Source organism: Microtus ochrogaster, chromosome 7, assembly GCF_000317375.1.
Source record: "Microtus ochrogaster isolate Prairie Vole_2 chromosome 7, MicOch1.0, whole genome shotgun sequence".
NCBI lineage: Eukaryota > Metazoa > Chordata > Mammalia > Rodentia > Cricetidae > Microtus > Microtus ochrogaster.
Window position 1 is genome coordinate 39644710 of NC_022014.1, and position 20931 is coordinate 39665640.

The 20931-nt window shown below is 52.3% G+C and overlaps 2 protein-coding genes and 1 long non-coding RNA gene across 3 annotated transcripts; 1 reads left to right on the top strand and 2 right to left on the bottom strand.

Moving 5' to 3' along the window:
- Positions 1 to 604: 604 nt before the first annotated feature.
- Trim11 (tripartite motif containing 11) lies at positions 605 to 12251 on the bottom strand. Its single transcript, XM_005349988.3, has 6 exons — positions 11624 to 12251; positions 8683 to 8778; positions 7753 to 7983; positions 3596 to 3618; positions 3414 to 3514; positions 605 to 1972 (listed from the first exon to the last, which is right to left on the bottom strand). Exons 1-6 carry the CDS (start codon positions 12026 to 12028, stop codon positions 1425 to 1427), a joined length of 1404 nt encoding a protein of 467 aa, XP_005350045.1. The 5' UTR covers positions 12029 to 12251; the 3' UTR covers positions 605 to 1424.
- A 74-nt stretch (positions 12252 to 12325) lies between these two features.
- Trim17 (tripartite motif containing 17) lies at positions 12326 to 20810 on the bottom strand. The gene is made up of 6 exons (XM_013347459.2): positions 18938 to 20810; positions 17474 to 17569; positions 15735 to 15965; positions 14295 to 14317; positions 14097 to 14200; positions 12326 to 13701 (listed from the first exon to the last, which is right to left on the bottom strand). Exons 1-6 carry the CDS (start codon positions 19364 to 19366, stop codon positions 13151 to 13153), a joined length of 1434 nt encoding a protein of 477 aa, XP_013202913.1. The 5' UTR covers positions 19367 to 20810; the 3' UTR covers positions 12326 to 13150.
- On the top strand, positions 13358 to 19291 carry LOC113456349. Its single transcript, XR_003377174.1, has 3 exons — positions 13358 to 13505; positions 17341 to 17594; positions 19239 to 19291. It is a non-coding gene; the product is annotated as an uncharacterized LOC113456349 (long non-coding RNA).
- Positions 20811 to 20931: the final 121 nt, after the last annotated feature.

Here is a 20931-nt window from a genome sequence, read left to right on the forward strand (position 1 = left end):
TAAAGGTGTGCCCCACCACCGCCCGGCCAGTTGTCTTTTCTTACTTATGCTCTTATTTGTTTAGAGACCAGGTCTCACATGTAGCCCTGGCAGGCCTGGAACTCTCTATAGACCAGCCTGGCCTCAAACTCAGAGGTCTGCGTGCTTTCTGTACCCCAAGTGCTGGGGTCAGGGACATGCACCACCACGCCTGCCTTTTTGTGTTTTGTTTTGTTTTTTTCGAGACAGGGTTTCTCTGTAGCTTTGGAGCCTGTCCTGGAACTAGCTCTTGTAGACCAGGCTGGTCTTGAACTCACAGAGATCCGCCTGCCTCTGCCTCCCGAGTGCTGGGATTAAAGGCGTGCGCCACCACCGCCCGGCTTTTCTTTTGCTTTTTAACTGTGTGTGTAAGAGAGGATTTTAAGCAGATGCCCTCAGAAGCCAGATGTGTAATTCCTGGGAGGCCGAGTTAGAAGCAGTTGTGAGCTGCCCAACCTGGGAACTGAAATCAAAGTCAGTTCAAACTCTGCCAAAGCAGCATGTGCCTTTATCCGCTGAGCCACCTTACCAATCAAGGTCCTGGTTATTTTACCCACAGGATAAGCAGAGGACACTGTTCCAGATAACCGTTTATTTAAATGTTTCCCTTTCAATAAATAAAAGCTAAAACTCCCCGAAGTGTAACACGAAAGCAGTCTGTGGCTCACTCTGCAAGGCAGGCAGCCTCGGGCAGTGTACCAAAGCTAGCCAGACGCCAGGGGAGCCCCTCTGAAGGCAAAACCAGGCAAGTCTCAGAACAGAAGGGTGTGTTCAAGTGTTGTTTTTGAGTTCCATGTCTGAGCCCCTTTTGTGCTGAATACAAAGGTGGACTCCTTTAGGATCCGCCCCCAGCAGACTTCCATCTCTGGGGCCAGGCTGCTGCCTGCTCATCCTTCCCTGTGGCCACACCCACCATGGTAAGGACTCTGAGCAGCCCTTCCATTTACTGGACCAAATCCTGAGACACTGGTGGGCTTGAAGCTGGTTCCCTACCTAACCTTGCCTAGTTCATTTCAGGGATGGCGTGGCACGCTTTTTGGCACAGCAGTGTGGACAGGCCTGGATTACTTCTGGAAAAGCCCATCACATCACTGGAACCTTGAGTCAGAGGTGCTGGTGACACATGGGACTTAGTGATTTGGTGAGGGCTGTTGGCACTAAGTGCCATCAGTGGTGGAGAGGATTCCCACCCTGAGGACAGAGCCCAGCCCAGTGTACTCCGACTCTTCCTGTCTCTGAGCCTGAGGACTTGTGATCCCCACCGGGAACTTGTGATCCCCACGTGTGGTCAGAAAGGCACTGTGTGCATCTCCTAATACTCACAGGACATCGTCTGTCTCCTGGGCCTCTGCGTGGTCAGGGCAAGGGACCAGGAGAGGTGAAGGGACTTCTCTAGACTGTCTGGGTCACTGGGGACCAAGGGTGTCCCCAGGTACACCTATCAGCCTGCAGATGGTCATAGGGGTCGGGCTACTAGACAAAGGTGAGAAGAGGGGCCGGAGTGTACCTGAGAAGGGGGTCTCAGGGAAAATAAACAGCAGCGACCCATCTGTGGCACTGTAGAAGGAGAGATGACCAGCTTCATAGTCCAGGAAGATCCCCACACGCTTGGGAGGATCCCGTAGGGGGGAGAAGGCCCGCTCGGTGGAATTATAGAAACTCCCCAGGAACACCAGAATCCAGAACCCGTTGCCAGTTGACAGCTCCCCCTTCTCCTTTCTGTTGACATTTTCTTTACATACACCAAGCGCCCAGCTGGTACGGTCCCCAACTTCTACCTCCCAGTAATGGCGGCCAGAGGTAATGCGTTCCTGGCCTAGCACGCAGGGGCCTGGGTCAAACCGCTCCGGGCTGTCAGGCAGGGCCTGCCGCTGGTCACCACGCTGCACACTCCTCCGGTCCTCAGATAAGACCAGCTCCGGGTTGGCAGTGTCTGGGTCCAGAGTTATGTCCCCTGCGGAGAAGCCCGAGGTCAACCACACTCCCAAGTCAGCCCCCATCCGCTCTGGCAATCAGCCAAACCCTCCCCTGAATGTTGGCTGGAGCCTCAGGTTGAACTAACTATCCCCAGTGAAGAACTTCACCTCCCTGGAAAAAAACACCTACTCTATCTTTATCCAGAATGTTCTAGAAACTAGACCCACATTTACTTCTGATGATGAGAGGGCATTCTGACTGCTTGCTTACTACACAGTCGAGGGTGACCTTGAAGTGTAGATCCTTCTGTTCCCCCAAGTCCTGACCACTTTTTACGTTTGTTTTTTTTTTTTCTTTCATTTCCCAATGGAGGACTGGGTTTGGGTGGCAGTGGCACCCTGGGCCCTGTAGGATTCTAACAGGGACAGGCTCAGGAACTTCCCGGACCACAGTCTCAGGGGACTTCTAGTCTACCTACCTCTGGGCCTCTTGTGCCCCCACCCCCATCGACCTTTGACTTGAACCAAGGGCAGCGGTCCCTTGGACAACCAAGGCTTAGCAACAGAGTCCATCCCTGGCTCCTGGAAGGCCTGACAACACGCTCTGCCAGTCGTAATGGTCCCTTACATCACACCTGAACTTCTGCTGTTAAGATGGTTCAGGTGGGGCCTGCTGATGATGTCAGGAGGGGGCTGGTCACCACAGCCAGCTGTGGGACAGAAGAATGTGCACTTCAGCCTCATTCACGGGCTCCAGGAGAGGAGAGGAGGCAGGAGTCAAGTTTGCTCATAATGATCTGGCACACTGTACCCACAGAACAGAGCCTCCCCCAAAACTCCTTAAAGGTGGGGGTCCAAGGAGATACTGAGGTGGGAGCTCATCAAGGTGCCAGGTGGGAAGTGTCCAGTAAGGACGGAAGGCTCCGTGCCTATCCTCCAGCCTGGTCTACGCATCTCTTTTTTGTTGTTTTTTTGGTTTTTGTTTGTTTGTTTGTTTGTTTTTTGAGACAGGGTTTCTCTGTAGCTTTGGAGCCTGTCCTGGAACTCGCTCTGTAGACCAGGCTGGCATTGAACTCATAGAGATAGGCCTGCCTCTGCCTCCCGAGTGCTGGGATTTAAGGCATGCATCACCACTGATCAACCACACATCTCTTTCTTAACTGCAGCTTTTGTAACAGTTAATACTAAGCAAAGTGTCTCCTGGATTTTGTGAGCCACCCTAGCAAATTATCTGACATTAGGTAGGGTCTGTCCTCACAATCCTTTGGAGGAAGAGCCAGGAGACAGAAATATGGGCACCCCTGGGTCTTGGAAGTGGCATTGAAATAGGGCAGTCTTGTGAGGCTGGCCTGATGGAGAAAGGCTTGGTTTGGAAATAGCCATGCATGGTAATATGTCTAAAGCAGAAGGAAGTTTCTAGAACAGCTGCTCTAAGCTATTGGATCCATGACAGCTCTGCTCCCAGGACTGAACACCTACCTCGGAACCTCCGCAGGATCTCCACCAGCCCTGGGACCCGGCACACGGTCCTCAACTCCATGGGCACCACCTCTGGAGGCTGCAGCTTCACATCCTGCACCCTACAGGGGACAGCTCAGCTTCATGCCTGGGGCCAGCAGCTGGGCCCCACCCAAATCCTGCCCAGCTGCCCAGGCTCATACCTGCATAGGGCGTCCTTAATGTCCTGTAGAAGGGAGGAAGGGTACACTTGTTACCAAGGCTTGTGACCTCATCCTGGGTCTCCCCAGATCATTCCAACCCCATTTGGCAAAGACAGACAGACAGACAGACAGACAGACAGACACACACACACACACACACACGCACGCACGCACGCACGCACACACGTGGGATCAGGTCATAGGCCTGAGGAGAAATGTCCTGGAGGGTAGACCAGGTCCAGATCAAACTCTGCCTCTTCCTTTCACAGAAAATGATGGGCCACTGCCTACTTTGTCCACAGAATCCCATGTAGCAGGACTCCCTGCTATTCTTAGGACAGGACAGGTACATGTGTTTGCCCCATGAATGGGAGTGCTGTGTCAGGTGAGGCCCCCACTAAGAGCCCAGCCCTGTGCCCCCACTATGTGCCCACTATGTCCTCTGCCCCCTCTCCTAATACTGTCTCCAAGGTCCCACAGATGCCCCGGTTTGGCCCCACGCCTTGTTCGTCCTTCTGTGTCTGTTTATCTAATCTGCACCAGCACTGCAGTCAGCAGCCAATCTGTGTCCCTCCCTCCTCTAAACCTTGGAATGTAACTGTATTTCAAGATACAGTCTGTCGAAAATTACTATTAGATACATCCCTATTTTTTATTGATCAGAGAGGCTCCAAATGCCCCCACTACCACCAAACACAGGCTTACTACTGCTCTTGGTTACCAACCACAAATAGAAGGTAAGCCTCTATTGTTGAAGACACACACTTTGGTCGCAGGTCATAGAGAAATCAAGTTGAATGGACCTGGAAATTACCTCCCTGGTGGTTAGCTGTCAGAGGACCAAGGTCATCAACGGACTCAATCAAAGGTGGATCCTAGTGCAATCTATGAGGCAAGATGTGCCCACTGTGACAATAGTGGCATGGAGGCTATGGGGTAACCAACTGCTTTTTCACTGGATTTGAGACCTGCTCAGCAGGACAAAGGAATTTATGCCTGTAAGGCTAGGGAGGCCCTAGGCCCTAGAGGGGAACCTACAACTGTGGATTTGCTAGACAGACATTTGTCAAACCACCTTCTAAATGTTTATGTTTCTATCTATAGGTAAGTGCTGCCCTCAACCTTGGCTAGAGAAGATTCTCTTTGCAGAAGGCAGGAGGCATTGCAGAGCCTCAACACTAGTCAAGGTCCCGAGAATGCTCAACGCGTCATTTCTGTCCGCATGGGCATCCCCACGAGGGACATCACAGGTGGGAGCGGAGGATGGAGAGAAATGCTGGGAAAATGCTGTCTCTGGACCTGACATGCCACTGGACTCAGGAATTCACAGCAGCTGTGGTTACCCGCACAAGACCAAGCCAGTCAGGAAGTCCAGCATGACAGGGGAGGGCTCACTAGGTGACTGCCAGGTTATCTAGCACGTATGGGCGATGTAAACCGGACTCGGGGTCATTTAAATAAAAGAGAGTTAGAGAGCAGACAAGGGAAGAACAAATGTTGGGGTGGCGGGGAGTAGGGCATATGAAACTTAAAAAAAATTCTTTTTGCTTTTCTTTCTTTTCTTTTTTTTGTTGGTTTTTCAAGACAGGGTTTCTTTGTATAGCCTTGGTTATCCTGGAACTCACTCTGTAGACCAAGCTGGCCTTGAACTCACAGAGATCTGCCTACCTCTCTCTGCCTCCAGAGTGCTGGGTGCCACCACCACCCGGTGACAACCAATAAAATTTCTTTAAAAAAAAAAAGTCCCAGCAAGGAGGTGATGTTGCACACCTTTAATCCCAGCACTCAGAGGTTGAGGCAGGCAGATCTCTGTGAGTTCAAGGCCAGCCTGGTCTACAAAGTGGATTTCAGGACAGCCAAGGCTACAAAAATCCAGGGAAAAGAGGAGCAGGCAGTAGTGGGGTACAAGTGGGGGAAGGATGGGGGGGACACAGGTGCAGCTAGGCAGCCTGGTGCTGTGACATACGAGTGGATGGCCAAACCCACCACATACAAAAATAAATTCAAATCTGGTATTCACACAGATCTCTGCACCCCCAACTCCAAGTCACCCCTTCTTCCTAAAACCTTCCAGCATTTTGTTTTCCTATAGCCCAGGAGGGTGACTGTGGCTAACAACCGTTACCTGATCATGTCTGATGAATCACAAATGGGTTTGACTTTTCGTGTTTCCCGTCTGGACCAGTGACTCTTACTAGTTGCTCACACGAGTATGAGCACCTTATCGTGGGTACACCGCCCACGCATGCACGCATACACACACCACACACACACAAAAACCTTTCCCTAACAACATACAGCAATGTGTATTTATCTTTGAGAAGGAGCATGAGATTTGAATGAACTTAGCATGTGCGCGCGCGCGCGCGCGCGCGCGCACACACACACACACACACACACACACACACACACACACATTAGGTGAGAGGTGTGTCAGTGCATTTAATCTGCTCTACCGGCATAGGCCTCTGTCTCCTTCCTCTCTGTTCCCCTGGTCTTCCCTTCAAGAGCTTCCAGAGACATTTCTATTTTGCAGGCTCTAGCCATCTGACAGCTTGGTAAAGGTCAAAATCCTTGGGTGTCTCTTCCCAGTGAGCCACCCTCCTGCTATGGACCCAGCACCTGGGCCCCAGAGGGAGCCTCTGTCCTCCATGGAAGGCAAAGGGCCAGTCTTAGACCCCCACATCTACATACCAGGGAGATGGTATTGGGGTGTCGGGTGGCACAAAGTACAGCCAAGTCCCTAAGGAAGGGCAACGGTGACCCCCACAGCTGCACTCAGCAGTCACCCCCTGAATCCCATCAATGCCCACTTGACAAATGGGGAGATTGAGGCCCTGAGCCTGTTGAAGGGTCCTAGAACTGACTGCACACTGTTCATGTCATCTAGACTGCCCTGCGCCAGAGGGAAGAGGGACAGAGTGTTCTGGTTTGGGGGAAGTGAAGAGAAGCCAGGATTCAGGGGGAGCAGAACTGAGGCAAACATCTTGGGGATAACTTTGAAAAAAGCATCAAAGAAGAAGCGAGGTGCAAAGGGACTGGCTACATTGTGAGATACATATGGAAATTTAATCCCCACCACGAGGTCTTCTGAGGAGGATTTTTCTGAAGTGATTTGTCCTAGTGGTCCCGAGAGCCCCTATCAAACTCCCCAGTCTCACATTGCTGTAGCAGAAAATGAGGGGGACGACACCCCACAAAGACAACCAGACATTCAAGGTGTGAAAGGGTTGGGGTGTGAGTCCTACTTAGCTCTCAGGGTCCAGGAGCAAGGATGAGTAACCAGCGAGGGGCAGGTTACTCGTATGTCACCCCCCTGAGCTAACGAGTCCTATCCTGTCTCCCAAAGTACATGGGCTGGCCTACATCCACTCTGCTGTGTCCACAGAGAACAGCCTGAGAAGATGGGAAGCCTTTGCTGGGACTCCTTTCACAGTCTGCCTCAGTATGCCCTCGTTTCAGGCCTGTTCACTCAACTGACTGAGGGTTGAAAGTAAAATCACATCTGGACTGAACACATGACATTTACCCTTCCCATTATCCCTTAAAAATGGCGCAGCAGCTGTTGAGAGCGTGTTCTGAATACTCAGACTCTCCAGTCAGCCGCAGCAATGGAAGGCAGGCAGAGGATGTACATAGCTGATACACAAACCCTGTACCCTTTCATTTAAGGAACTGGCACATCCCCACTGGGAGCCTTGGGGGCTGGCATCCCTCTCTGTGGACATCAAGGGCTACTTCTCTTTCTTTTATTCATCACACCGAGTGTTGGGTGGCAGAATGCTGGGACACCTGTCTTAGTCGCTGTGATATTTACAGAAGACGGGCAGGCCAGGCTCTCTGTAGACTCAAGTCTGTTATGGACAAGCTCCGCCAACACTTTCCCATTCTGAATCCTTTGCCAGCTCATCCCCCTCACATGGAGCACAGTAGGAAATACCAGGCCTGCGTGTGGCCAGTGGTGGAGGCAGAAGGCAGGCAAGTGGCTGGGACTTGGGGCTGCACTGCCTGCCCCGTGCTCACCCTGCAATAGGAAGGTGCAGACCCTGTGTGTCTGGAGAGGAAGCAGCGTGCCCAGCAGTGGGGTGAGGGGTGCGGACCCGATATTCCCCTTGGGAGTACCATGGAGCTCCGGACATTCCGCCCAGCCCACTCACCTGCAATAACCCCAGCGCTGGCAGCTGGCAGCGGTTCTCGAGCTCCGAGATGAGGGCTGCCAGCTGTGTGCTTTGCTGGCCAAGTCTCGTGGCACCTTCGCGCAGCCGTGGCAGGACCTCCAGCTCCTCTTCCTCCAGCTTCTGCAGCAGTTGCTGCTCCTCCTCTGCCAACAGGCGGCGCAGCCTCTCAAACTCGCCCAGCACATTCTGTCGCTGGCTCTCCACCATCTTCTGTAGGGCACAAGAAAGACAGCTGAGGGTGAGGCCTGATGCCAGACCAGAGACTGACCATTTGGGGGTGCCCATACCCCAAATCCACCACCCTAGGCTGATCAGACACAGAATAGACCATCAGGAGCTGTCTAGACCCCAAGAGCTGACAGCGCACCAATCTGTCATCCGTGGCTGCCCAGATACACCAACAACTCTGGGCGAGATTCACAACCCAAACCCACCCCTTGAGCCAGCCGACCTCCAATCTACCACCTGTGGCTACGCAGACTCAAGATCCATTCCTGGGCCCAGCCACACCCAACATCTGTCACAAAGGCCCCAGATGTCAGCCAGACCAAGCTGCCATTGCAAAGCTAGATACGCTAACGCCAAATACCTCCCTGACCCCTAAATACACTATGGGAGACATCCCTATACCTGGCCTGCTCCTAACATCCATCCAGATCCATTCTTGGGATCCCTCACGTCTGCTCCCTCTATGACCCTGAACTCAAGCATGTCAGGACCCCAGGAAGGACAGAATCAAACTTTAGCATCCTCGATCACACACACACACACACACACACACACACACACACACACACACACACACACACACACACACACACACCGGCCTGACCACAGGGTGTCTCGGGCTAGTCTGGCATCCAGCTGCTGACTCAATGCTCCCTCCTGCACCCCGGACCCAGCACCTGCCTGCCACAAGGCGCAGGTTTCCTCAGCCTGGGCTTGGAACAGCATCGCGTCCTCCATTTGTTTCCGCAGGTGCTCCAGTGACTTCTCCAGCCTCCCCTGGTGGGATGGAGACCAGGCGGTGCCATGAGAATCCCGCTGGCATCGGGCCCTATGGGGGGCCCAGACACAGAAGTCTGCCTCTTCCCTCCTGACCAACCTCTTCCCCATTAGGCCAAATGAAATTTGTCCGGATAATGGCAGGATACAATGCTCCCCAGTAGCAGGTATCCTCCTGATTTGGCAGTATCCCCTTTAGTGACAAAGGCTACCCCTCCCCCAACTTACCAAATGTCAAGGTTCCTCCTTATTTTCGGTTCTAGCCCTTTGACCCTATGTCAGTCCTGCTGGCCTCTACAGAGTAGACAGCTTGTTCCCTGCTTGGTGGGCGCACCCAGGCTCCCTCAACAGGACACACCCACCAAGCTGGCACTGAAGACTGAGCTTCCCTCCTCCCTCCAAGCCACATCCCCCTCCTCTTCCCGTGTGGTCATAAGGGGTCACAGCAAGTCAGAGGCTAAGATTTGAGTGTTCCCCAAAATTCCTAGGTTGAAAACCTGATCACCTAGGTGATGAGCAAGACTTTTGGAAGGTGACTGAGATATGAGAGTAAGGCCCTCTGGATAGGATCTCAGAGTTCCTGCTTCTTCCACGGGAGAACACAGCAAGAAGGGGGCCACTTGGGAGCCGGGAAGCAGTCCTTACTAGACACACCTTGCCCTTGGACAGCCTCCAGGGCTGTATGCCACAGCTGTCTGTGGTTAAGACAGAGGTGGGAACGTACCACAGGGGCTCAAACCAGATGCAGATGTGACTTCCCATCCCACCTGTCCTCCCCACTGTGCCTCGTCTGGGTTGGATCTGATCCCGTTTCCACGTCCCTGCAGTTTTGTGTACCCCGGAATGGCAAGCATTCCTATGAACAGGTCAACTGGGTAGCGTGTGTTTGTCTCCAACAGGGTCTGTTTATATCGACCCAAACCTTATCAACTCCAGGCCTGGACAAGGTGCTGGAGGAAATCCTGCTGTCAGTTAGGGAGGAGAGGTGGAACCCAGCTGCCAGCTGGGCTCGGCTGTGATCAGGGCTATGGCAGAAGCCCCGGGCCTGTCCCAGATGCTGTGTAACTTCTCTTGTCACTTGGCCCCCTCATTGTGTACACCTCCAGCTTGTGATCCAGGTTCCGTCCACGTCTTTCCCGTGTTTTCTCCCAGAACACAGGGCCTCACACATGCTAAGCGAGTGCCTTACTGGAGTTACATCTAGCCCTCTCTCTATGTTGTGACAGGGTCTTACTGAGTCATCGGTACTGGCTTTGCACTTACTCTGCAACCCAGGTAGGGCCTGAACTTTGATTTCCCTGTCTCAGCCTTCTGAGTAGCTGGACAGACATGAGCCGCCATACCCAGCCATTTTCTCATAAAAAAAAAAATCCTTATTATCTTGATTACACATGTCTGCAAGTGGGATGTACACCTCAGTGTTCATGCCTGTAGAAGGCAGACATGTCAGCTCCCCTTAGAGCTCGGGTTACAGGTAGCTATGAGCGGCCCAGCATCAGTGCTGGGAACTGAACTCGGGCAATCTGGAAGAGCAGTAAACTCTAACTACTGGAGACATCACTCCTGCCCCCATTTCCCCATTATCCATGCTGAGGTCAGGGACAGCATTTTAAACAGGGTGACCTTGTGAAGCAGCAGCAAAAGCTTCAAGTTCTGGTTGCCCTGAGATAGCCTGGGTTCTCCCCTCAGCTCCCAGTTCCCACCTATGTGAACCCTCCTCCCACCTCTCTGAGTTTACTGCAGAACTGGAGGCTCCCCTCTGGCTACTACTCACAAATGGCCCCGGGAGCCACAGCCAAAGAGTGAACTTGTCACCAGAGCCATGGAAGCCAGCATGGCCCAGGGGACCCCATGCCAAGCTCTGATGAGTGAAGGAACGGCAGAGCCACTGATCACAGGTAAAAGCCGTTTGCTGACTTCCTGGTGTCCCTGTTAAACTGTGTCCCCGTTTGCAAACCTGCCCAGGTGCTGTGAGGTTTAGGTGGAGGTGAGCGCTTCTGCACAGACACAGATATAGGCGGGCAGAAGGCAGAGTTCTGCAGGAGACACTGTGTCTTTAGTGTCCTACTTCCTAGACCTAGACAAGTGCTGAGACCGGGAAGTCCAGGGCTCTTTCTGGTAACTCCACCTGTTTGGAAAAAGCCCTAGGGTAACGGCTTCTCTGAGTATTTCTTTCTTTTTCCTTGTGATGCCCTATGCAGGAGAAAACGCTACTTGAGCTGTAACTTTTCTCCTGTTGATCTGTGTTGGCAGCTTGTCAAGCTCAGACAACGACCCTAACAAGAAAGAGGACAGGCTTTTCTTCTTCTAATAGAGCAGTTTTAGTGTTGCCCTGCCAGGATTTATCATGCCACTTCTGGAAAGATGTGGATCCCTTTCAGCACCATCAAGGGGCTTGCGGTGGCAGAAAGGTAAACCCACTGAACCAATGAATCCGGTAAGGCACAAGCAAGACGAAAACCACAGGGATAGCTCTGTTTATAAGCTTCGATCCCCTGTGCTGAAATCCAAAGCAAAGGAGACTTGGTGCCTGCTTATTCTGGTGACTTGAGTTCATGCTGGGATGGTAACATATTGGCCGAGTGTCAACTCTGACGTCAGCCAAACTGTTAATCTCAGAGCCACAGCGGCCCCTTCAGTTCTCCCAGCCCAGTCAAGACTGACTGGCAGCACCCGGTTTTCCCGGAATGCCGGTGCAGTCGCATCCTGGGAAAAGACAGGCTACACTCTTGTCCACCTCACGGGACCAGGATAACTGTAACTTACACTCCCTCACCCGAGGAGGGACAGTGACGGGACTTCCCTTCGCTCCAGGCACGGACCGGTTGCACCCGGCGGAACGCACCTTGAGGTCTTCGGCCGCGTCCTGCAGCGGTCGTACCCGGTGAGCCCAGTGCTCTGAGCGCTCGCAAGTGGGACACAGCAGGCAGAGGTCGTCGCCGCAGAAGGTGGCCAGCGGCTCGCGGTGCGCCGCGCACACGCCCTGCGGGACTGGCGACGGCGGGTGCAGGCGCCGGGCCATTTCTGCCATTTTGGCGAGCGGGCGGTTGGGTCGCAGGTTCCTCTGCGCCGACAGCTCGCGGCACTCGGGACACGCATACGGGCCCTCGGGCTGGCCCCAGCAACGTCGGATGCACTCGCGGCAGAAGTTGTGACCGCAGTCGGTCATCACCGGGTCGGTGAAGTAATCGAGGCAGATGGCACAGGTGGCCTCCTCCTGGAGGTTGGTGGACAAGTCTGGGGCGGCCATGGTGCGGGTGGCAGCGCCTGGACCAGGCTCTTGGCGGTGCACGGCGATCAGGCTACTCCGCTTGAGGGGGCTGAAGGGGGCACGGGCTCGGGACCAGGTGAACACACTCCCGGCCTCCAGTGTAGTGGGTATGCCCTGTACTAGACTCGCAGACTTCCGCCGGAAGAGGAACCGTGGCGGAAGCAGGAAACTTTTTTTTTTTTTGGAACCCGCTTTTGTCCTGGATTGGCCGCTGCTTGTCACGCGGCCTGGAGGTGGGACCTAATTGGAGCACATTAGAGCGCCTATTCACGGTGACAGGTCTCCGCAGGGGTGTCTCCCGCTCCCCAGGCTGCAAACTTTGGCCGCAGGTCCGGAAAGGGATGTAGAGGAGTACCGAGACACAGGACGACCCCGAGGACGTGCAAACACACCCAGGCGGTGGGCGATGGAGTTGGTGGTTTCCCATTGCGCTTTCACCCTGTGTCCACAGCCCTCAGCACCCCTGGACTGTTGTCGCTCAGACACCCCCAACACCACCCTCATGTTCGGGGGGCAAACCCGAAGAGATCAGGGATAGGAAACGAGAAACGGTGTCCGGCCGCGGGTCCAGAAGGGTCACGGTGAAAACCACTTCGGAAATGCGTGCGTTTGCCAGGGTGCCAGTAACTTGTAACTGGAATGGGAAGCGAGGTGTTCTTCGGAGAGGGAATGATAGGAACGGGCACTTGGAGGAAGGAGTGAGGAGACCTTCCTAATCATCTTAAGGGGGTGGGGGCGGGGGCGAGCTCCACCTTCTCTGTGAAGGATCCGAAGGCCAGAGGGCACTAGGAACCAAGACATCAGCAAGCTTTGGGGCGAGACCAAAGCTAACAAAACAGAAGACCAACTTGCCCGGTGAGCAAGTTCACTCGGAAATGTCGGGGCCCTTTCCAAAGTTACCCTCATTTAGCATCTTATCAGTAGTCAGTTCAGAATTTGAGCATTTTAATCGTGGTTGTATTTCAGGAAATTGTCCTGCCAGCACAGGTATTGGCTCTCAGCACTCCCAGAGAAAGCCTGGGTAGGTAGCCACGGTGGTGAAGTGCCCTGACTTCCGGGGAACCCAAGGCACGCCCAGGGACTGTGTCTGGTTCCAAGCCTCTATCCCTTCACCCACATGGTCACTGTGGAGATGACCATCTGGCCCGACTTTGGAGTTCCCAAGCAGAAGAACGGCAGCAGCGGCCCAGGGAAGGCAGCCTGGGAGAAGCTATGCAAGTGACACCCATCGTTCACACTGTAGAAGGACACCTCCCCAGCCTGGAAGTCCAGGAAGATGCCCATGTGGCTGGGAGGCTCAGTGAGTGTGATGGGAGTGGAGTCGGGTAACAGAGACAAGTGCTTCTTCCCCTTGGACAGCTGCACTACCCAGAACCCATTTTCCGGGGATTTGGGCACCCTGTCCTTCCGGCTCACGTTGTCCCTGCACACGCCTAAGGCCCAGAGTGCATCCCCGGTAAGATTCATGCCCACTTCCCAGTAGTGCCTTCCAGAGGAAAAGCTCTTCTGTCCCACAGCGCAGGGGTAGGCCACGAACCGGTCCTTGCTGTAGGGGGTGCTGCCCTCTGGTGGTGGGCTCAGGTACCGCCTTTGGCGGCTCTCGTACAGGAGGAGATAGGGGTACGCAGAGCTGGGGTCCGGCACCACATCTTCTACAGAGGGTCCAGGTGGACAGAGAAAAATAGAGGTCATTCAAGGTCAAAGGTGGGAAGGCCAGAACCTTCAAAATAGGCGGGGATGAGGCATGGTGGCCAAATGGCACTTTTCCATACCCACTCAAAATCCTCCCCTCCACCAGTTCCAGCTGAGAATCGGGGTTACCTAAGGGTTCCACACTCTAAATCCCCGTGGACATTGATGACGGTGAGTCACTGGGGATAACTGGGGAAAGCTTAATTCAGCAGATGGTCAGACTTGGAAAGACATTAAATACAGTTTAAGGCACTAATCTCCAGTTGGTGACTCTGATCCTACGTGGCATCCGGGTAAGGTGGAGCGGTGTCAAGGGAACTGGGACTCGCGATTGGAGACCTGGGTGTCCGCTTACCTTGGAAACTTTTGAGCACTTCTATCTGCCCTGGAACTCGGCACACGGTCTTGATGGCCACGGGGAGGGCCATCTCTGGATACTTCACGCAGAGGCTCTCCTTCCTCCAAGGAACACAGGCTCATGTGCTCTCTGGCTCTCCGTGTGGCCCTCCCTCACCCACCTCCACCACGACCCCTACTGAGGGCGGCAAGGTACCTGGCCAAGGTGTCCTTCATGTCCTGCAAACAATGGGGAGGAGAGTTAAGAGCTGGTTCCGCTGGTTACCTCTAAGCTACCTCTGTTGCCCACTGCTTTGGGACATGTCCCCTTCCAGACAGCCCCTTCCCAGATAGCAGGTTCATACGCTCCCTTTGGCAGGCGCTAACCATCTCCTCATGGTCACAAGCCTGGGGTCAGCAGAGAGTAGGTGACAAGTTCTGCGAAACCTGCACCACTTACCTTTGCAGTAGAGGGGACAGACCACAGGGCCCCTGCCAAGTAAGCACTCTACCACTGAGCCACCCCCCACCAGGCTCTTTACCCAATACCTCCTTTGAGGCAACTAAGCCATGGATCAGTCGTCCTTGTATGTACAACGCCTTTGTGTGTGTGTGTGTATTATAATGCCGTTTGCGAGTCTGGCATAGAAGATGCTAACAGAACAGCACCACCCTAACAACAGAGTAAGTCTGTGCTCCCCATCCATCCAAGCGACCCCAGCAGGCCACCTGCAGAGAGCTTCACTTGAAGGAGGCTGCTCAGGCATCTCCGTGGCATAAATAAATTAGCAGCTTCTCTGCTCCTGTGCTTCGGAGCCATTGTTAACTAAGTGTTACTCGTGCATGACCACAACCCATGGAACATGTAACCCAGGTTACACCCACAACCCATGCCCCCACAGTAGCTTTGACGGCTGAGACAGTTACTGGTGATAACACACAGACACCGTGAACTAAGGACTGGTTCATGCCCTGGGTGGATTTTATCTGAGTATCCTCAGAAGAGCATGCAGTTTAAAACCTAAGAATTCTTTGCTTTCTGGATTTTTTTTTCCCTTCAGTATTTTCAGGTTGAGCATAAGTGAAGCCATTCAGGAAGTCAAGCTGTGGATAAGGAGGGCAGGGTCTTGAGTTTTCCCTCTTTGGACTCAAGCAGCTAGCGTCACAGTGTTGAGCAGTCACAGTGTGAGCCCTTAGGAGGTGAGGCAGCCACAGGTCCCTCGGGGTAAATGGAGATGACAGGGGGTGAAGAAGTCACCTTGCCTCATTCACGCTGGCAGATGCTGGCTGACTTTTGTCATGAGGCCTTCACCAGAGGAGAGCAGTTGGCAGTACCATGCTCTTGGGCTTCCAGAGCTCTGGGCTAAAACAGCCTCATTTTTTTTTTTTAAAAAAAAAGCATTTTATTGTCTCTCCCTCAGTTGTGTGTGTGTGTCTACTGGTGGGCACTGTGAGATGTTTGCTGTCCAGCACTGAGATGGGATGTGTAGGTGGCCCTCAGCCCAGCCCAGCCCCGTCCTGTGTGTCAGGCTGCATGCATTCTGCAAGCTCCTGGGCTGAGCACACATCCTCAGACCATGCCCCACCTCATGGTGCACCCACAGGTTGTGGCAGCACAGGGAAGATCCCAGGGATTCTCAGCACCCTCTGGCCTCACCTGCAGCATCTGGAGGGGCCCCTGCTGGCTCTGCTCCTCCAGCTGCAACAGGAGCAGGTCCAGAGAGCTGCTTTGGCTATCCAGGAAGGCCTTGTTGTCCTGCAGCCTCCCTACGGTATCCTCTTCCTCCTTCTTCAGGACCTGGAGAAGCCGACGTTCCTCTTCCACCAGGAATAGGACCACCTTCTGGAACTCCTCCAGGATGCGCTCTCTGTGCTCCTTCACTTTCTCCTGTGGGAGTGGGATGTGCCCAGACAGGATGGCTTTCCTTCAAGGTTGCCACACAGCAGTTCTAGACAGTTGGTGACCTAGAACTCTTGGTCAAAGTTGGAAATCAGGGCTTGACAGAGGTCCCCATGTCATCTCTTGTTACCCCCTAACAGATCAGACCCTGAGTGGCAGCACTCACACATTCAAATGTCTGTGTGTCCTAGTGTGGGTGGGTTCAGAACATGCCACCTCAAGGAAGACACAGGCATGAGTCATGAAAAGGACAGTGGGCTCCTAATGACCAGGCTAAACGTCAGAATGGAGTTATCTCTATCCCTAAAGCTGACCAAAACTCCTAAGAAATCAGAATTTCACCACAAGAGCTAAACTTTCCAATCAGGCCCTTCCCTCCCTCCTTGCTTTCCTCTCTCCTACCCCCACTGTGTGTGTGTGTGTGTGTGTGTGTGTGTGTGTGTGTGTGTGCGCGCGTTATGTACTTGTTTTCCTTTTTTTTTTTCCTAGGACAGGCTCTTTCCAGGTAGCCCTGGGTGGCCTAGAACTGGCTCTATAGTCCAGGCTGACCTTGAAACAACAGATCTTGCTTTTGCCTCCTTGAGTTCTGGGGTCACACACGTGTGCACCAACAAGCCCACCCCCCCATAGGTCATTTCCTGTGAACAGGAGGAAGTCACTTGCCCAGCAGTGATAAAGGACTTTTAACCAACTGGTCATTTTTCTGTTGTCTCACTGATCCCACTTCACACAGAAGATAGCTTTGGAATGGAATGGCCCATCTGCAGCCCTTCTCAGATGCGAAGGTGCAGCCCACATTTGTTTTATGAGAAATTTGCCTGGTTCTAGAAGAAATAGAGCTATGTAAGATCTGAACTAATTTTTAAAAAATCCTTTAAAAGGGACTGGAGAGATGGTTTAGCAGTTAAAAGCACTGCCTGCTCTTCCAGAGGACCAGGGTTTCCCAGCACCCATACAGGCTCACCCATCTTTAAGTCCTGTCCTGGGGGGGGTCCGATGCCCTCTTCTGGCCTTGTCTGGTACAGCATGCACATTTTTCATAAACACACCCAGGCAAAATGAGTTAAAATATTGTCTGAACTAGCCAGGTGCAGAGGTGCTATAGTCATAGCTAGCTGGGAGGCTGAGGCAGGAGGATCACTTAAGCCTACGAGTTTAAGGCTAACTTGAATAATTATGAAGACCCTGTCTACAAACAAAACCTTTTACATGTGGTGTGCTGTAATTTGTCCTCTGACCAACTTCATTTGTTCTAGCAGGCTCCATCACCTGAGACTCATTTTTCGTTTAAGGACCATCCTCACTATTATTAAAATCATCTTTTAGAATCCTGCTTACCTGTCTTATGTAAACTTAATTCCAGGTCAGACACCAAACCTTCAGAGTCCAGGAACCCCTTTCCTCCCTGAGGCCTCCCACCCTGAAAGGGCCCTTCCTGTCATGGGATGAGGATGGATATGGAGACACAGGATGGACGACAGCCACTGGGCACCCACCTGCCATTGAGTTAAGTTCTCTTCCCCCTTGGCTTGCAGCGTCTCCGTCTTCGTCACCTCCTCCCGAAGATACTTTATGTCTTCCTCCAACTTCGTCTGGATACACAAACACAGGCCTCAGGTAAGTGGATCCCATGTCTGCTTATGTCTGGACTGTGTGGTCTTTCAGGCTGCACTGAGACCCTCTAACAGGAGCTCAGGGAACCAGACAGTCCCCCCCCCCCAAATAGCCTCAGTCTCCCAGATAGCTATAACTATAGCCATGCACTTCTGCACCTGGCTAGTTTGGTTAATTTTTTAAAATTCATTTTGCCTGCACGTGTTTCCGGAAAAATGTGCATGTAGTTCCAGGCAAGGCCAGAAGAGGGCGATGGAACTCCTGGAGCGGGACTTAAAGACGGGCTAGCCACTTGGGTGCCAGGAATCAAAACAAAATGGGAATCAAAACAAAACGAAAATCAGAGCACTTTGGCAGCGAGGTGTTCAGCACACAACACGCACGAACAAATGACCTTCAGTCAGGAAGTAAAACTGGATGACTGAAGGTTCCAGCTCCCCACTCCAGTGGCCATGCCAGGCTGTGGGCCCCGAGTTAGCCCATGAGACGTTGAGGAAAGGAGTCTTTATTGACCTGGGTTTTGGAGGTTAGATCACTGTAATATACACTATATTCATAAATTGTCTATGCTGCTTGAACTCACTGAGCAGCTGGCTTTGGAAGCAGGGTAGCCCTGCATCTATTTTACTCTCGGGCATGTTTGTCTCAAAATGTCCTTGAAAGTCCTTGTCCTGGGACGGGCTGGCCCCCTAACTGTGATAAGTAGGGGGAAAAAAACAACAACAAGCAAACTGCAAAATAGCCCAAGAATAAAAATGTGCCCAGGAGAACAACTAGAAGACAAGGCATTTTCCAGAGGTTAGGGCTGTTGATCCTGTGATAGAAAAAAACGCATCATAGGAACATCCGTGGAGAGAAAGCTCAGTTAAAACAAATTAAAAAACTCCAGCTGGCTGCCTCAACTGCCCCAGTCAACTCTGCTGACGTCTCTAAGTCCCTGATTTGGCAATGTTGCTCCTTTGATCAGGCTCCTCCCTCAGTTGTCTCCAACCCAAGTTGTCAGCTTGCTGTTGTGACCTCATTGGATGAAGTCTTGCGTTTCTCTACTGCTTCTATCTGCTACTCATTGTCTTTACTTTTGCTTGCTATACACCTAATTACATCCCTCACTAATAACCGTGCTACCCTAGACCCTCCTTGGGAATAGGCAGATCTGGCATCTGGCATACACCTATTTTGCCCTGGGGGCAAAGGACATTTCCTTCCTGTTGCCTGGCCTCCAAGCATCTCTCTCTCTCTCTCTCTCTCTCTCTCTCTCTCTCTCTCTCTCTCTCTCTCTCTGGTCATTCTTCCCCAGTGCTGGCCAAGGCTCCTCCTGGACAGGGGGCCCCTCATCTTGCATTCACCTTATACTCCCTTGCAGCCTCATCCACAGGCATCACGCTGTGCACCCGGTGCTCCTGGGCCTCCCTGCAGACCACACAAATAGGGCTCTGGTCGTCCTGGCAGAAGAGCTTGAGGGGCTCTTGGTGTGTCTGGCACAAGTCTCGCTTCTGCAGCCCAGGGTGCTGGCGGGCCATCTCTGCCACCTTTGTCAGTAGGCGGTTGGGCCTCAGGTTCCTCTGAAGGGACATCTCCCTGCACTCGGGGCAGGGGAAGCAGCCCTTCTGCCTCTTCCTCCCTTTCTTGACCTTCCCTTTCTCACAGCTCATCAGGATGCAGTTTCTGCAGAAGTTGTGGCCACAGGCAGTCATCACAGGATCGATGAAGTAGTCGAGGCAGATGGAACATGTGGCCTCTTCTTGCAGCCTTCTGGCAAGTTCCACAGCATCCATGGCTCCTGGGGAGAAACAAGGGAAGGTTTCCACTGTAACCCCCTGGCAGGCAGAAGCACAGAACTGGCTCCCCACGTCTGCCTCCTCTGTTGTTCCTTCATGGATGAGGACAAACGCTGGTGTCAGAATGTGGCATACAAAGACACTCTGAACAAATGCTAGCCAGACCCCTGAACCTTGGCTGCTACGTGTGAACTTGGTCCCTAAGTCAGCTTAGCCACAAGCTCCTTCCCATGTCTTCTGGGAGTCCCCAGCTGTTGTGCATCTGCAGTCAAGTCCCACCTCAGCCCTAGGGCCACACTTCCACCCCAAAAGGCTGCCACAGAGTCAAGTGTCAGAGTACTGACGTTAGCAAATCCCTGGTAAAGCAAATGAACTTAGAAAGGAAGGGCGATCCTTTCCGTTAAGGTGCAACACAGAAATGACAACACAAAACACACAGACAGAGGGGCTCCAGGCAGACACATGGACACATGAACACAGGGGCTGCGTGTAGACATGGAGACACATGTGCATACAAACTTGCACACGGGTAAACATGTTTGTAACTACACATGAACACATCTACACAGAAAACACGAGCAAGCACACTTCCCCAGTGACAAGCACAGGCATGTGAACACACACACACACGAAAGGATTCAGGAATGAGACTATAAAAACGTAGATTCCAGAAATAGGAATGTAAAAATAAAGAAATATAAAGTTGTAAGCCTAGGAGAATGAGAACAGACTGTCAGCAGCTTCCTCAGTAGCTTAAGGATTAAACTATTAACAGCGGGTTATTTCACTTTACAACCCATAGCTCTATTTACGAGGCCAAAGCATCTCTCTGCAGACTGAGAGCTAGCCTACGGATACGAGCTGAGTCAACTTTTAGGAAATAGATATATGACCTCTGGGTTACGCATTATCCCTGCTATGTGAAACTGGTAGCATCAAAGGGAAGACACAGGGCTTCAGTAAACACTATCTGGAAGTACCCAGGAAGACAATAGGCTAAGCACAAACATTAGTTTAACTGAAAAATGAAGATTGTAAAGTAATCTGTATCTGAGTTTTACCTCGAGATTATGTGAGAAGCTTTTTACTATCTTCTGAGTTCCCAGCCTAAGAACCAATTATTCTAATTTATTAACCCTCTGATATTACTAGCAGTCCCTTTTTCTGACTAATTGCTAAAGACATCTGTTTTCTTGCAATTAGTGACTTTCACTGTAATTTCCTCTGAAACATATTTCAGGATAGCTGCCTAGTTACCCACTGACGTTAGAACCCACTCCCTCTTAGGGTCTCCCTTGACTAACCCGCGGTCGGGGCAAGATCATAAAAATTCCTTTGTTCAGCCTTAATGCTTGGTGTCCCTACTATAAAAAGTGGGTTCAGAAACCGGCCATTTGCCACAGCCTAACAAACACCATCTCTGGCTGTGGTCTCAGCTAGCTGATGAGCTTCTGTGCCCTGTGGTGTTGTTATTATTATTATCATTAATTTTTAAGTTTGCTTCTGGTTTTCCTGGAATCTGGTTTCTGGAATAAAGTTTACTTCTGGTTTATTAGATTTTG